Source organism: Felis catus, chromosome A1, assembly GCF_018350175.1.
Source record: "Felis catus isolate Fca126 chromosome A1, F.catus_Fca126_mat1.0, whole genome shotgun sequence".
Taxonomy (NCBI): Eukaryota; Metazoa; Chordata; class Mammalia; order Carnivora; family Felidae; genus Felis; species Felis catus.
Window position 1 is genome coordinate 168,765,543 of NC_058368.1, and position 15,598 is coordinate 168,781,140.

A 15,598-nucleotide genomic window follows, 5' to 3' on the forward strand; every position below is an offset into this window, starting at 1 on the left:
TGTGCCAATACCATGCTGTCTTGATGATGACAGCTTTGTAGTAGAGGCTAAAGTCTCGGATTGTGATGCCTCCTGCTTTAGTCCTCTTCTTCAAAATTACTTTGGCTATTCATGGCTCCTTACACGAATATACTTTGGTCTTTTGTGGTTCCATACAAATTTTAGGATTGCTTATTCTAGCTTTGAGAAGAATGCTGGTGCAATTTTGATTGGGATTGCATTGAATGTGTAGATAGCTTTGGGTAGTATTGACATTTTAACAATATTTATTCTTCCAGTCCATGAGCATGGAATGTTTTTCCATTTCTTTGTATCTTCTTCATTTTCCTTCATAAGCTTTCTATAGTTTTCAGCATACAGATCCTTTACATCGTTGGTTAGATTTATTCCTAGGTATTTTATGCTTCTTGGTGCAATTGTGAATGGGATCAGTTTCTTTATTTGTCTTTCTGTTGCTTCATTGTTAGTGTATAAGAATGCAACTGATTTCTGTACATTGATTTTGTATCCTGCAACTTTGCTGAATTCCTGTATCAGTTCTAGCAGACTTTTGGTGGAGTCTATCAGATTTTCCATGTATAATATCATGTCATCTGCAAAAAGCGAAAGCTTGACTTCATCTTTGCCAATTTTGATGCCTTTGATTTCCTTTTGTTGTCTGATTGCTGATGCTAGAACTTCCAGCACTATGTTAAACAGCAGCGGTGAGAGTGGGCATCCTTGTCGTGTTCCTGATCTCAGGGAAAAAGCTCTCAGTTTTTCCCCATTGAAGATGATGTTAGCTGTGGGCTTTTCATAAATGGCTTTTATGATCTTTAAGTATGTTCCTTCTATCCCGACTTTCTCAAGGGTTTTTATTAAGAAAGGATGCTGGATTTTGTCAAAGGCCTTTTCTGCATCGATTGACAGGATCATATGGTTCTTATCTTTTTTTTTTTGTTAATGTGATGTATCACGTTGATTAATTTGTGAATGTTGAACCAGCCCTGCATCCCAGGAATGAATCCCACTTGATCATGGTGAATAATTCTTTTTATATGCCGTTGAATTCGATTTGCTAGTATCTTATTGAGAATTTTTGCATCCATATTCATCAGGGATATTGGCCTGTAGTTCTCTTTTTTGACTGGGTCTCTGTCTGGTTTAGGAATCAAAGTAATACTGGGTTCATAGAATGAGTCTGGAAGTTTTCCTTCCCTTTCTATTTCTTGGAATAGCTTGAGAAGGATAGGTATTATCTCTGCTTTAAACGTCTGGTAGAACTCCCCTGGGAAGCCATCTGGTCCTGGACTCTTATTTGTTGGGAGATTTTTGATAACCGATTCAATTTCTTCGCTGGTTATGGGTCTGTTCAAGCTTTCTATTTCCTCCTGATTGAGTTTTGGAAGAGTGTGGGTGTTCAGGAATTTGTCCATTTCTTCCAGGTTGTCCAATTTGTTGGCATATAATTTTTCATAGTATTCCCTGATAATTGTTTGTATCTCTGAGGGATTGGTTGTAATAATTCCATTTTCATTCATGATTTTATCTGTTTGGGTCATCTCCCTTTTCTTTTTGAGAAGCCTGGCTAGAGGTTTGTCAATTTTGTTTCTTTTTTCAAAAAACCAACTCTTGGTTTCGTTGATCTGCTCTACAGTTTTTTTAGATTCTATATTGTTTATTTCTGCTCTGATCTTTATTATTTCTCTTCTTCTGCTGGGTTTGCGGTGTCTTTGCTGTTCTGCTTCTATTTCCTTTAGGTGTGCTGTTAGGTTTTGTATTTGGGATTTTTCTTGTTTCTTGAGATAGGCCTGGATTGCAATGTATTTTCCTCTCAGGACTGCCTTCGCTGCGTCCCAAAGCATTTGGATTGTTGTATTTTCATTTTCGTTTGTTTCCATATATTTTTTAATTTCTTCTCTAATTGCCTGGTTGACCCACTCATTCGTTAGTAGGGTGTTCTTTAACCTCCATGCTTTTGGAGGTTTTCCAGACTTTTTTCTGTGGTTGATTTCAAGCTTCATAGCATTGTGGTCTGAAAGTATGCATGGTATAATTTCAATTCCTGTAAACTTATGAAGGGCTGTTTTGTGACCCAGTATATGATCTATCTTGGAGAATGTTCCATGTGCACTCGAGAAGAAAGTATAGTCTGTTGCTTTGGGATGTAGAGTTCTAAATATATCTGTCAAGTCCATCTGATCCAATGTCTCATTCAGGGCCCTTGTTTCTTTATTGACCATGTGTCTAGATGATCTATCCATTTCTGTAAGTGGGGTGTTAAAGTCCCCTGCAATTACCACATTCTTATCAATAAGGTTGCTTATGTTTATGAGTAATTGTTTTATATATTTGGGGGCTCCGGTATTCGGCGCATAGACATTTATAATTGTTAGCTCTTCCTGATGGATAGACCCTGTAACTATTATATAATGTCCTTCTTCATCTCTTGTTACAGCCTTTAATTTAAAGTCTAGTTTGTCTGATATAAGTATGGCTACTCCAGCTTTCTTTTGGCTTCCAGTCGCATGATAAATAGTTCTCCATCCCCTCACTCTCAATCTAAAGGTGTCCTCAGGTCTAAAATGAGTCTCTTGTAGACAGCAAATAGATGGGTCTTGTTTTTTTTATCCATTCTGATACCCTATGTCTTTTGGTTGGCGCATTTAATCCATTTACATTCAGTGTTATTATAGAAAGATACGGGTTTAGAGTCCTTGTGATGTCTGTATGTTTTATGCTTGTAGTGATATCTCTGGGACTTTGTCTCACAGGGTCCCCCTTAGGATCTCTTGTAGGGCTGGTTTAGTGGTGACAAATTCCTTCAGTTTTTGTTTGTTTGGGAAAACCTTTATCTCTCCTTCTATTCTAAATGACAGACTTGCTGGATAAAGGATTCTTGGCTGCATATTTTTTCTGTCTAGCACCCTGAAAATCTCGTGCCAGTTCTTTCTGGCCTGCCAAGTTTCAAAAGAGAGATCAGTCACGAGTCTTATAGGTCTCCCTTTATATGTGAGGGCACGTTTACCCCTTGCTGCTTTCAGAATTTTCTCTTTATCCTTGTATTTTGCCAGTTTCACTATGATATGTCGTGCAGAAGATCGATTCAAGTTACGTCTGAAGGGAGTTCTCTGTGCCTCCTGGATTTCAATGCCTTTTTCTTTCCCCAGTTCAGGGAAGTTCTCAGCTATGATTTCTTCAAGTACCCCTTCAGCACCTTTCCCTCTCTCTTCCTCCTCTGGGATACCAATTATGCGTATATTATTTCTTTTTAGTGTATCACTTAGTTCTCTAATTTTCCCCTCATACTCCTGGATTTTTTTATCTCTCTTTTTCTCAGCTTCCTCTTTTTCCATAACTTTATCCTCTAGTTCACCTATTCTCTCCTCTGCCTCTTCAAGCTGAGCTGTGGTGGTTTCCATTTTGTTATGCATTCCGTTTAAAGCGTTTTTCAGCTCCTCGTGACTGTTCCTTAGTCCCTTGATCTCTGTAGCAAGAGATTCTTTGCTGTCCTGTATACTGTTTTCAAGCCCAGCGATTAATTTTATGACTATTATTCTAAATTCACTTTCTGTTATATTATTTAAATCCTTTTTGATCAGCTCATTAGCTGTTGTTATTTCCTGGAGATTCTTCTGAGGGGAATTCTTCCGCTTGGTCATTTTGGATAGTCCCTGGCGTGGTGAGGACCTGCAGGGCACTTCCCCTGTGCTGTGGTGTATAACTGGAGTTGGTGGGCGGGGCCGCAGTCAGACCTGATGTCTGCCCCCAGCCCACCGCTGGGGCCACAGTCAGACTGGTGTGTGCCTTCTCTTCCCCTCTCCTAGGGGTGGGATTCACTGTGGGGTGGTGTGGCCCGTCTGGGCTACTTGCACCCTGCCAGGCTTGTGATGCTCGGAATCTGGCGTATTAGCTGGGGTGGGTAGGCAAGGTGCACGGGGCAGGAGGGGCAGGCTTAGATCGCTTCTCCTTAGGTGATCCACTTCAGGAGGGGCCCTGTGGCAGCGGGAGGGCATCAGATCCGCTGCCGGAGGTTTGGCTCCGCAGAAGCACAGAGTTGGGTGTTTGCGCGGAGCGAGCAAGTTCCCTGGCAGGAACTGGTTCTCTTTGGGATTTTGGCTGGGGGATGGGCGGGGGAGATGGCGCTGGCGAGCGCCTTTGTTCCCCAGGAAACTGAGCTCTGTTGTCAGGGGCTCAGCAGCTCTCCCTCCCTTTGTCCTCCAGCCTGTCCGCTTTCTGAGCAGAGCTGTTAACTTATGACCTCCCAGACGCTAAGTCGCGCTTGCTGTGGGAACACACTCCGTCAGGTCCCTCCGCTTTTGCCAGCCAGACTCGGGGGCTCTGCTTGGCCAGCGAGCCGCCCCTCCGCCCCGGCTCCCTCCCGCCAGTCCGTGGAGCGCGCACCGCCTCGCCGCCCTTCCTACCCTCTTCCGTGGGCCTCTCGTCTGCGTTTGGCTCCGGCGACTCTGTTCTGCTAATCCTCTGGCGGTTTTCTGGGTTATTTAGGCAGGTGTAGGTGGAATCTAAGTGATCAGCAGGACGTGCGGTGAGCCCAGCGTCCTCCTAAGCCGCCATCTTGCAAACCTCCAAGTTTTCTATTTTTAACATGCCTACCAGAAGTCATCACCCTGTAACATAGTTCTTAAATATGCAAAAATAATGCTTAGTTATTGGTATCATAATGAATTCTTTGTTATATCATGATGACCATTCATATGCACGAATAAGACATGCTTAAAGTGAACTTCATTAGTATGGACTCACTTAGAATTTGATAATTTCATTCAGTAATTGGACTGATAATCTCAAATGTAACTGCTCAAAATGTGCCACTTTCATAGGTTTCCACTTCTTAGTAAATGGTATCACCTGTAATCAGCTGCTCAAACCAAAATCTTGGAATCACCTTTGTGTTCACTTTTTCTCAAATCTCACATCCACTCCATCAGCAAGTTCTCTTGCTGCCACCTCCAAAATAAAACCCAAATCCCACCTCCTGTTAGTGTCTCCACTGTGATCATCCTAATAAAAAACAGCATAAATTGTGGCCTGGACTACCTGCTAACGGTTCCCTTGCCCTTCCTCCATTTTCTTTTCCATATAGTAACTAGAGTCATCTCAATGTGATCTTATCTATCTCCTGCTTACGACCCTCTAGTGGCTTCCCTTGGTAACTAACATAGAATTCGAATTTCTTATCATCGCCTAAACTGTGTGTTCTGGTCCCTACCTGTCTCCTTCCGGTATAGCCTGCCTCCATCTCATCTCCCACATTGTAGCCTTTCTGACCATGTTGCCCCTCACTTGCCAAACTTCTTCTCATCTCAGGGCCTTTCTGTTTTCTCTCTCTTTAATATTCTTTCACTAGTTTTTCATATGACTGGCTGTCTTCTTTCCATCATTTCACCTTAAATATCATTCCTTCGAGATATCTCTCACTGCTGTAGCTCTAACGGGCTCTGTTCTTATCTGCCTAACCCTGCCATCAATATTTATCCTATTGCCCCTTTTCACTTCTTACGTAGCACTTACTTCTAGTGTCTTTACTCCTCCTCCTCCTATTTTGTTGGCTAACATTTACTATATAGTAGGATTCTTCTAAGCGTTTCTATGCATCAATTACTTTAATATGTGCATTTATATGTAGTAACTCATTTACTCATGGTGTTTGTTTATGTGTGTATGTTTTTAGTATCTATTTTCTTCCCCTATAAGCCCTGCCAGCTTCCCAAACCATAGCTCCAACAAGACAGGCATTTTAATTTTGTTTACTGCTATTTCCTTAGCTTTGTGCAGTACTTGGCACATAGAACAGGGTCTGTAAATATTTTTTGAGTACTGGCAAGCTCTTAGAACCCATAATAACAAATAGAGTCATCAGATATTAAAATAATCTCCCAGGGGAAAGAGAACATTTTCTAAGGAAGAAATCATGCCTGGCTGATTGTTCTTAGAGTTCTTGTATATGAAGATAATAGGGCATAAAGTTAGGTTTTAGAAAAGACTTTGACAATGCTCTTTACCAGAGATGACTAGTAAGTCACCATTGGATGGGAAATATGCTGACCCCAAGAAAAGGGTCAGAAATCAAAGTGTAAGAGTAAATTTATATTTAGTTAAGTGGAAAAATTAAAGATCAAGGTGTCTCAGCATTGAATAACCACATCTATTATGGGTTGAATTGTGTCCTGCAAAAAGAGATGTTAAAATCCTAATACCCAGTACTTGTAAATATGACAGGACTTATAGATGTAATGAAGTTAAGATGAGGTCATCAGAGTAGTCTGTAATCCAGTACAACTGGTGTCTCAATAAGAGAAGAGAGACTGACCTACAGGGAATAAAAGCCATGTAAAGACAGAGGCAGAGATTGGAGTTATGCTGCCATAAGCAAAGGGTTGCCTGCAGCTACCAGAAGCTATGAGATACAAGGAGGGATCCTCCCCCAGAAAGTTTGGAGGGAGCATGGTTCCTGATGACACTTGGATTTCAGACACTGGGCTCTAGATCTGTGAGAAAATAAATTTCTGTTGTCTTAAGCCCAGTTTATGGTACTTCGTTATAGCAGCCCTAGGACATTGATACAACATCCACTGTGTTTGTTATCTTTATAAGTGATCTGGAAGATTGCCTGGTGAGGTATCTAGATGACATTAAATTTTTCTATTCTGAAAAGCAAAACTAATGGGTATTAGATGATCATAGGAGACATACCTGAGTTAGCTTTTCTCTGGGCTAGACCAAGAAGCAAGAAATCTAGCTACCATAGATTTTATATTCCTTGAGTGTAAACATCAGTTCTGATTTTTTTTTTATCTACAAGATTGTTTCTAGATTTAAATTTTGTTATTTTTATGAGCCTGTGAATTTATGTGGCAGGTACCTAGTAAATGCTAAATGAATATTGAAAGAGTAAATGAATCAGACCAAACAGGAAATAAGAGATAAAGGTAGGAAAATATAAGTATATAAGTAAGTTCGTATATGTAAAAATCTGAATTAGGTTTAAAATGATCTAGGGGAAAAATGAGACCAAGGAAAGAATATTGAGCATTGGAATGTATTGTTGAGTGTATCAACCCTTTGGCAGAAAGACAAAATTAATGAGTTGCTAATACATCCTTTGAGACTCTTTCTTGGCAATAGAATACTTATGGTGAGGTGGAACAGGGAACTAGCTTAAATAACATAATATAATGGTTAATTGCATGGATTCTGGAGCAGAGTTGCTTGGGTTTGGATTGTGGGTTAGCCACTTACTGGCCGTGTAACCATGGCAAGTCTGTGCCACCAAGCTTTCTGTGCCTCAGTTTTCTCATCTGTAAACTGGGGCTTGTAATAGAACCTGTCACATAGGATAATTGTACGTGATTAAGTGAGATAATCCACCTAAAATGTTTAGAACAATGTCTGGCTCATAAGAAGCTCTCTATCCCATGTTATCTATTATTATTTGTTAAATGCAACATTTTAGAGAATTCTCAGAATATAAAATACAACTTTCCCCTGATGGACATGATTGAAAGGTGAATTGTTATGAACAACAAAATCAAAATGTGGGTATATTTAAAATAGAAAAATAGAGTAAATTATACAAAGAGGTAAATTTTATTCTTTTTATTTATTTTTAAATTACATTGGCTTAGAAAGGAAGGCTAAGGACTTAAAGGAGGAGATGTTATGACAGAGCTGTGAACCCAGGAAAGTTTTACTGAGTAAGACTTTGTATAGTAGGTTTTTCTTGCTTTTCCTTTTTTTCTTACTTAAGAAATAATTAATTAAAAAGCCCCGGATTAAGAAGAGCTTTGTAGCACAGCTGTTTGCACAGTGTTGTTTTAAGAAGTGCTTAAAAATTTGGTTTATTTTCAGAGATCTCAAGATCCAAGTTCCTGAAGCAGAAAGACTTATTCAGGTTGTATAGGAAGGAAACTGCTTATTAAAAAAAAAATTGGAAAATAGATCTGTTTCTTAAATAATAGATCTTAACGCATGAGGATTTTCTCTTCATTGCTGGATAAACAGTAACAGTTGTCGGATGTATCCATTCCTCTTGTTCAGAACTGAGGGGTATACTTCCATGCCAACAGGGGGAGGTAGTATCAAATAGGAGATCCAGATTTATGTCTCTTCTATCTTGCATTTGGCTCTGACAGGAAGGTCTGTGGACAAATTGATTTCTGTGGGCCCACCATCAGCAGCTCTTGCTAAGATTTGAGATGGAGAAGAAAAATACATGTGTGTATTGTGAGAATAGGCTGGAGCCTGGTTGTGTCTCCGAGTCCTGTAAAAATTGTGCTTTAAGGCACAGCTTTGAGAGTTCCTCTCCTTCCACATCAGAAGCCAAAAGAGATCAGGTAAGGGGGAAGGCTGTCTCAGGCGTACTTTAGTCAGGATGCAGAAATCATCTAAGAGTCCAGCGAATCCTTCACTTTAAGCTGCCTCTTCAAATGGGAAGAGTGAGTTTTCTTGATTGCTGAGTATGATCGTAGTCAAAATTCTTTCGAAGGAATACTATCACTTGATACCAAACGAGCCCATTAAAAAAGCAAAAGTCACTTGTTTTCTATTTCTCTTTAATTTTATTTATTTTCTTTATTCACCCCTCACATTTGAGAAAAATATGTGCTTTCTACTATGCCAAAACATGGGACGGGGAAAAAAAAGTGTACCTTTGTGCAATATCTGAGGAGAAGCATTATTCAATTTAAACTCTGTGAGGGTATTAAGATTTTTGTTTTCCACATTTCAGTTTTTTTAACAGCTGGTGAGTGCAGTTTTACCTTCATATTTTCAGTTTCTGTGAGGAAGCGGATATAATATTTTTCTTGATAAATAATAAAAAATTGGTGACAGTACAAGATGAAGCTTTTCACTATGACATATAACTATATAATTCAATGTTAATTTTATAATCAATTCTTATGGTTGCTTAATTTAGTAACCTGGAACACTAATTTCTTAATATTTTAATGTATAACATATAATTCTATGAATAATAGGAATCGAGTCCTATCTTAAAAATATTATGTTAGTAAAGAATTATATTTACACATTATTTTGCAGTTGAAACTTAAATGCCTACATCCTCCAGATTCCTTAATTAAAAATAGTTTACCCGTATATTTTAGGATGTCATTCTCCCAGATTCACTATGTTAGGAAAAACAAATTCTGGCCTTCAAATAAGAATGGAAAATGTTAAGAGTACTCAATGATTATATACCTTCATACATTTTTTCCTATATTTATTGAGAGTTGTATAGATATATAATTCTTGTTTTATTGTCACCAAATTCAACCTTTAAGTTATGATGTTCTAAGTATTAGTGTCCTGTAATCATTGAGTAAGTACTATTCATAAGTTTAAGAGTCACTCCTTACATTTGTAAGTTTTGTGTTACCTTGATTTATAGAGTCATAAAAATATTAGAGGATATAGAATCCATTGGTATCATCTGGTCCAATCTGTCATTTTGTATATAAAAATGTCTTTGAAGCCTAAGATAATTAGTGACTCACAGCTAGCTAGTGACTTATGTAACTCTAACTTTCTATAGCTTTGAAGGAATGTCTTGCTTCCTTTTTATTCTTCGTTTCCAGATACTGTGTATATATTTTTTATGACCTTTATTTGATATTTTTGTATATTTATATGTTTATTTTTTATATGTCATTTGTTTAAAACAATTTTATGCTCTTTATTTCTTGTTTCTGAAATTGTTTTTAATTCTCTTAATTTCTATTCATTTTTCTTTTCTTTGTATTCACCCATAACTCTAATAGTTTACCTTTGGTTATTACCCATTTACCTAAATATAATGAGATTACTTATGGTAAATCTCTAAATATACTTTTAAACACTTAAACATTTATTTATCATTGTCATTCTGCTTAGTCAGATATTACTACACTCAGACACACACATATTCAGATTCACATGTAATAGCTTATGTGATGATTTGATAATTGATCAAAGGAGGGTTTTTTATTCTTAAGGAGTCACTAACCTTCCATGGGGATGTTCTGAGATCTTTGGTTTTTACTCTGTGATATTCTTTTATAATGTTTCCAGTGAATCCTTATCCCCCAAGATGCATACTGACTCACAAGGGCTTATTTTAGGCAGGAGTTTTCCATTTTACTAGGAACTCAAATTCCCCTAGAAATGAGACCTTGTCCAGGGCTAGTTTGTCTTCCCTTGGTAAACTTTCGCCTCCCCCCACCCCAGCCATGTTGCTGTTGTTAGCCATCCGTTTTCTCCATAAATATTTTAAAATTTAAAATATTTTAATATTTTAAAAATTATTTTTAAAAATTTTTTAATGTTTTTATTTTTGAGAGACAGCACGAGTGGGGGAGGGGGAGAGAGAGAGAAGGAGACACAGAATCTGAATAGGCTCCAGGTTCTGAGCTGCCAGCACAGAGCCCAACGTGGGGCTTGAACTCATGAACCACAAGATCATGACCTGAGCCCAAGTCAGACACTTAACTGACTGAACCATCCAGGTACTCCTCCTTTAAATAGTCTTATTAATGTCATACTGATTCTGCATTGTGTATGTCAGATCCATTCTTGACTGTTTTTTCACTTCCCTAAAGCATCCTCATACAGCTCTTCATCTTCTCAAAAATTTTTATTACATCCCCTGGAATCTTGTTTTATTTGGTAAGCTCACTTCCCTTTTAAGGGAAGATTATTCATTCTTCCATATTCCATGTAACTCAGCATTCAGAAGTGATCCTTAATGCTGCTGCTGCCTTTTTATTCTTTCACCCTTATGTGAAAGCCTCAGTGTTTTAAAGGTTTGTGGAGGTTGGTTGTACTACATTTACTCTTTTTCACTGATGAACTCTTTCACACTTCTGTTCATTTCCTGTTGGTTATCAAAGAATAAGTACTCTGGTTTACAGTCTCTCTTTTTTTTTTTTTTTACTCTGAGCCATTTGTCATGATTTGATTATTCATGTGGAATACCCATCCCCGAATTTAGTTTCTATGTTCATCAATCTAAAGATAGCATTGATTGAGGGATAGTAGCTGATAAGCAAGTTTAGGTCAAGGGGCCTGTTGTAAAGACAGAAGAAAGCTCTTTGATCCTTGTTGTCTCTCTTTAATAACTGACACTAGCTCAGGACTGCTTACTTTACAGACTTCTTGTTTCATAAGAAACATAAAACCTTATTTGGGAGGTTAATTTTAGACATGCTTTTGCCACATATAGCTGAATTTAATTCTGACCAAAAGAATAAGTAGAATTTTAGTGAAAATAGAAAAATAAAACTCAGCATAGTACTGCTGTTTTCATTGTTATTGTTTATTTGTTTATTTGAATGTTTTAGAAGGTACTTGATCATAGGAGCTTATTATAGCACTTTTTTTTACTAAGGTAGAGGAATTTTACTGCATCAGTAAACATTATTGTAGATTATAATATTTAAAAATCTGGCTACCACATGTTGTCTTTGGTAAATATCTATATTTTGAAGGTGTAGAATTCTCCTTCCCCACAGAGCCCTAGTTTCTGGTTAAAATTTTCAGAAGAATAATTGGTCCTGCCAATCAGCACATGCCAGAAGATTTTATTATTTATTTATTTATTTACAACCAAATTAGTTAGTATATAGTGCAATAATGATCTCAGGGGTAAATTCCAGTGATTCATCCCCTGTGTATAACACCCAGTGCACATCCCAAGTGTCTTTCTTAATACCCCTTACCCCTCCACAACCCCTCCAGCAACACTCCGTTTGTTCTCTCTTATTAGCAGTCTCTTATGGTTTGTCTCCCTCCCTGTTTTTATACTGTTTTTGCTTCCCTTCCCTTATGTTCATCTGTTTTGTATCTTAAATTCCTCACGTAAGTGAAGCCATATAATATTTGTCTTTCTCTGACTTATTTTGCTTAGCATAATACTCTCTGGTTCCATGCATGTAGTTACAAATGGCAAGATTTTATTCTTTTTGATTTCCGAGTAATGATCCATTGTATATGTATTTTTTTAAATATGGAATTTATGGTCAAGTTGGTTTCCATACAATACCCAGTGCTCATCCCAACAGGTGCCCTCCTCAATGCCCATCACCTACCCTCCTCTCCCTCCAACCCCCCATCAACCCTCAGTTTATTCTCAGTCTTTAAGAGTCTCTTATGGTTTGGCTTTCTCCCTCTCTAACTTTTTTTCCCCCCTTTCCCTCCCCCATGGTCTTCTGTTAAGTTTCTCAGGATCCACATAAGGGTGAAAACATATGGTACCTGTCTTTCTCTGTATGACTTATTTATAACAGTCTCCAATTCCATCCATGTTGCTACAAAAGGCCATATTTCATTCTTTCTCATTGCCAAATAGTATTCCATTGTGCATATAAACCACAATTTCTTTATCCATTCATCAGTTGATGGACATTTAGGCTGTTTCCATAATTCGGCTATTGTTGAAAGTGCTGCTATAAACATTGGGGTACAAGTGCCCCTATGCATCAGTATTCCTGTATTCCCTGGGTAAATTCCTAGCAGTGCTATTGCTGGGTCATAGGGTAGATCTATTTTTAATTTTTTGAAGAACCGCCACACTGTTTTCCAGAGTGGCTGCACCAGTTTGCATTCCCGCCAACAGTGCAAGAGGGTTCCCGTGTCTCCACATCCTCTCCAGCATCTAAAGTCTCCTGATTTGTTCATTTTAGCCACTCTGACCAACGTGAGGTAATATCTCAATGTGGTTTTGATTTGTATTTCCCTGATGAGGAGTGACATTGAGCATCTTTTCATGTGCCTGCTGGTCATCTGGATGTCTTCTTTAGAGAAGTGTCTATTAATGTTTTCTGCCCATTTCTTCACTGGATTATTTGTTTTTCGGGTGTGGAGTTTGGAGAGCTCTTTATAGATTTTGGATATTAGCCCTTTGTCCGATATGTCATTTGCAAATATTTTTTCCCATTCCATCAATTGCCTTTTAGTTTTGTTGATTGTTTCCTTTGCTGTGCAGAAGATTTTTATCTTCATGAGGTCCCAATAGTTCATTTTTGCTTTTAGTTCCCTTGCCTTTGGAGATGTGTCAAGTAAGAAATTGCTATGGCTGAGGTCAGAGAGGTTTTTTCCTGCTTTCTCCTCTAGGGTTTTGATGGTTTCCTGTCTCACATTCAGGTCCTTTATCCATTTTGAGTTAATTTTTGTGAATGGTGTAAGAAAGTGGTCTAGTTTCATTCTTCTGCATGTTGCTGTCCAGTTCTCCCAGCACCATTTGTTAAAGAGACTGTCTTTTTTCCATTGGATATTCTTTCCTGCTTTGTCAAAGATCAGTTGGCCATACTTTGGTGGGTCCAATTCTGGGCTCTCTATTCTATTCCATTGGTCTATGTGTCTGTTTTCGTGCCAATACCATGCTGTCTTGATGATTACAGCTTTGTAGTAGAGGCTAAATCTGGGATTGTGATGCCTCCCACTTTGGTCTTCCTCTCAAAATTACTTTGGCTATTCGGGGTCTTTTGTGGTTCCATACAAATTTTAGGATTGCTTGTTCTAGCTCCAAGAAGAATGCTGGTGCAATTTTGGTTGGGATTGCATTGAATGTGTAGATAGCTTTGGGTAGTATTGACATTTTACCAATATTTATTCTTCCAGTCCATGAGCATGGAATGTTTTTCCATTTCTTTGTATCTTCTTCATTTTCCTTCATAAGCTTTCTATAGTTTTCAGCATACGGATCTTTTACATCCTTGGTTAGGTTTATTCCTAGGTATTTTATGCTTCTTGGTGCAGTTGTGAATGGGATCAGTTTCTTTATTTGTCTTTCTGTTGCTTCATTATTAGTGTATAAGAATGCAACTGATTTCTGTACATTGATTTTGTATCCTGTGACTTTGCCGAACATGTATCAGTTCTAGCAGACTTTTGGTGGAGTCTGTCAGGTTTTCCAGGTATAATATCATGTCACCTGCAAAAAGTGGAAGCTTGACTTTATCTTTGCCAATTTTGATGCCTTTGATTTCTTTTTGTTGTCTGATTGCTGGTGCTAGAACTTCCAACACTATGTTAAACAACAGCGGTGAGAGTGGACATCCCTGTCGTGTTCCTGATCTCAGGGGGAAAGCTCTCAGTTTTTCCCCTTTGAGGATGATATTAGCTGTGGGCTTTTCATAAATGGCTTTTATGATGCTTAAATACGTTCCTTCTATCCCGACTTTCTTGAGGGTTTTTATAAAGAAAGAATGCTGAATTTTGTCAAATGCTTTTTCTGCATCGATTGACAGGATCATATGGTTCTTATCTTTTCTTTTATTAATGTGATGTATCACATTGACTGATTTGCAAATGTGGAACCAGCCCTGCAGCCCAGGAATGAATCCCACTTGATCATGGTGAATAATTCTGTTTACATGCTGTTGAATTCGATTTGCTAGTATGTTGTTGAGAATTTTTGCATCCATGTTCATCAGGGATATTGGCCTGAAGTTCTCTTTTTTTACTGGGTCTCTGTCTGGTTTAGGAATCAACGTAATGCTGGCTTCATAGAATGAGTCTGGAAGTTTTCCTTCCCTTTCAATTTTTTGGAACAGCGTGAGAAGGATAGGTATTATCTCTGCTTTAAATGTCTGGTGGAATTCCCCTGGGAAGCCATCTGGTCCTGGACTTATTTATTGGGAGATTTTTGATAAGTGATTCAATTTCTTTGCTGGTTATGGGTCTGTTAAAGTTTTCTATTTCCTCCTGATTGAGTTTTGGAAGAGTGTGGGTGTTTAGGAATTTGTCCATTTCTTCCAGGTTGTCCAGTTTGTTGGCATATAATTTTTCATAGTATTCCCTGATAATTGCTTGTATTTCTGAGGGATTGGTTGTAGTAATTCTATTTTCATTCATGATTTTATCTGCTTGGGTCATCTCCCTTTTCTTTTTGAGAAGCCTGGCTAGAGGTTTGTCAATTTTGTTTCTTTTTTCAAAAAACCAACTCTTGGTTTCTTTGATCTGCTCTACAGTTTTTTTTAGATTCTATATTGTTTATTTCTGCTCTGATCTTTATTATTTCTCTTCTTCTGCTGGGTTTGCGGTGTCTTTGCTGTTCTGCTTCTATTTCCTTTAGGTGTGCTGTTAGATATTGTATTTGGGATTTTTCTTGTTCCTTGAGATAGGCCTGGATTGCAATGTATTTTCCTCTCAGGACTGGCTTCGCTGCATCCCAAAGAGTTTGGATTGTCATATTTTCATTTTCGTTTGTTTCCATGTATTTTTAAATTTCTTCTCTAATTGTCTGGTTGACCCATTCATTCTTTAGTAGGATGTTCTTTAACCTCCATGCTTTTGGAGGTTTTCCAGACTTTTTCCTGTGGCTGATTTCAAGTTTCATAGCATTGTGGTCTGAAAGTGTGCATGGTATGATCTCAATTCTTGTATACTTATGAAAGGCTGTTTTGTGACCCAGTATGTGATCTATCTTGGAGAATATTCCATGTGCACTTGAGAAGAAAGTATATTCTGTTGCATTGGGATGCAGAGTTCTAAATATATCTGTCAAGTCCATCTGATCCAATGTATCATTCAGGGCCCTTTTTTATTGATCCTGTGGCTAGATGATCTATCCATTGTTGTAAGTGGGGTATTAAATAAATCCCCTGCAATTACTACATTG

At 38.1% G+C, this 15,598-nt stretch overlaps 1 protein-coding gene across 7 annotated transcripts in view; it reads left to right on the forward strand.

Annotated features, from left to right (window-relative positions):
- The window catches only part of FER (FER tyrosine kinase), a 442,286-nt gene that overhangs the window by 154,091 nt on the left and 272,597 nt on the right, over positions 1–15,598 (forward strand). Inside the window, exon 11 of one of the 7 annotated variants that reach the window (XM_045034545.1) lies at positions 8,133–8,168. The exons of 5 other annotated variants lie outside the window; for them this stretch is intronic. In XM_045034545.1, coding sequence (XP_044890480.1) covers positions 8,133–8,153 — 21 coding nt within the window. In that variant the 3' untranslated portion in view covers positions 8,154–8,168. Of the gene's footprint in view, positions 1–8,132; positions 8,334–15,598 lie in introns of those variants that run through there. One more of the 7 variants, XM_045034541.1, reaches the window with a different exon arrangement.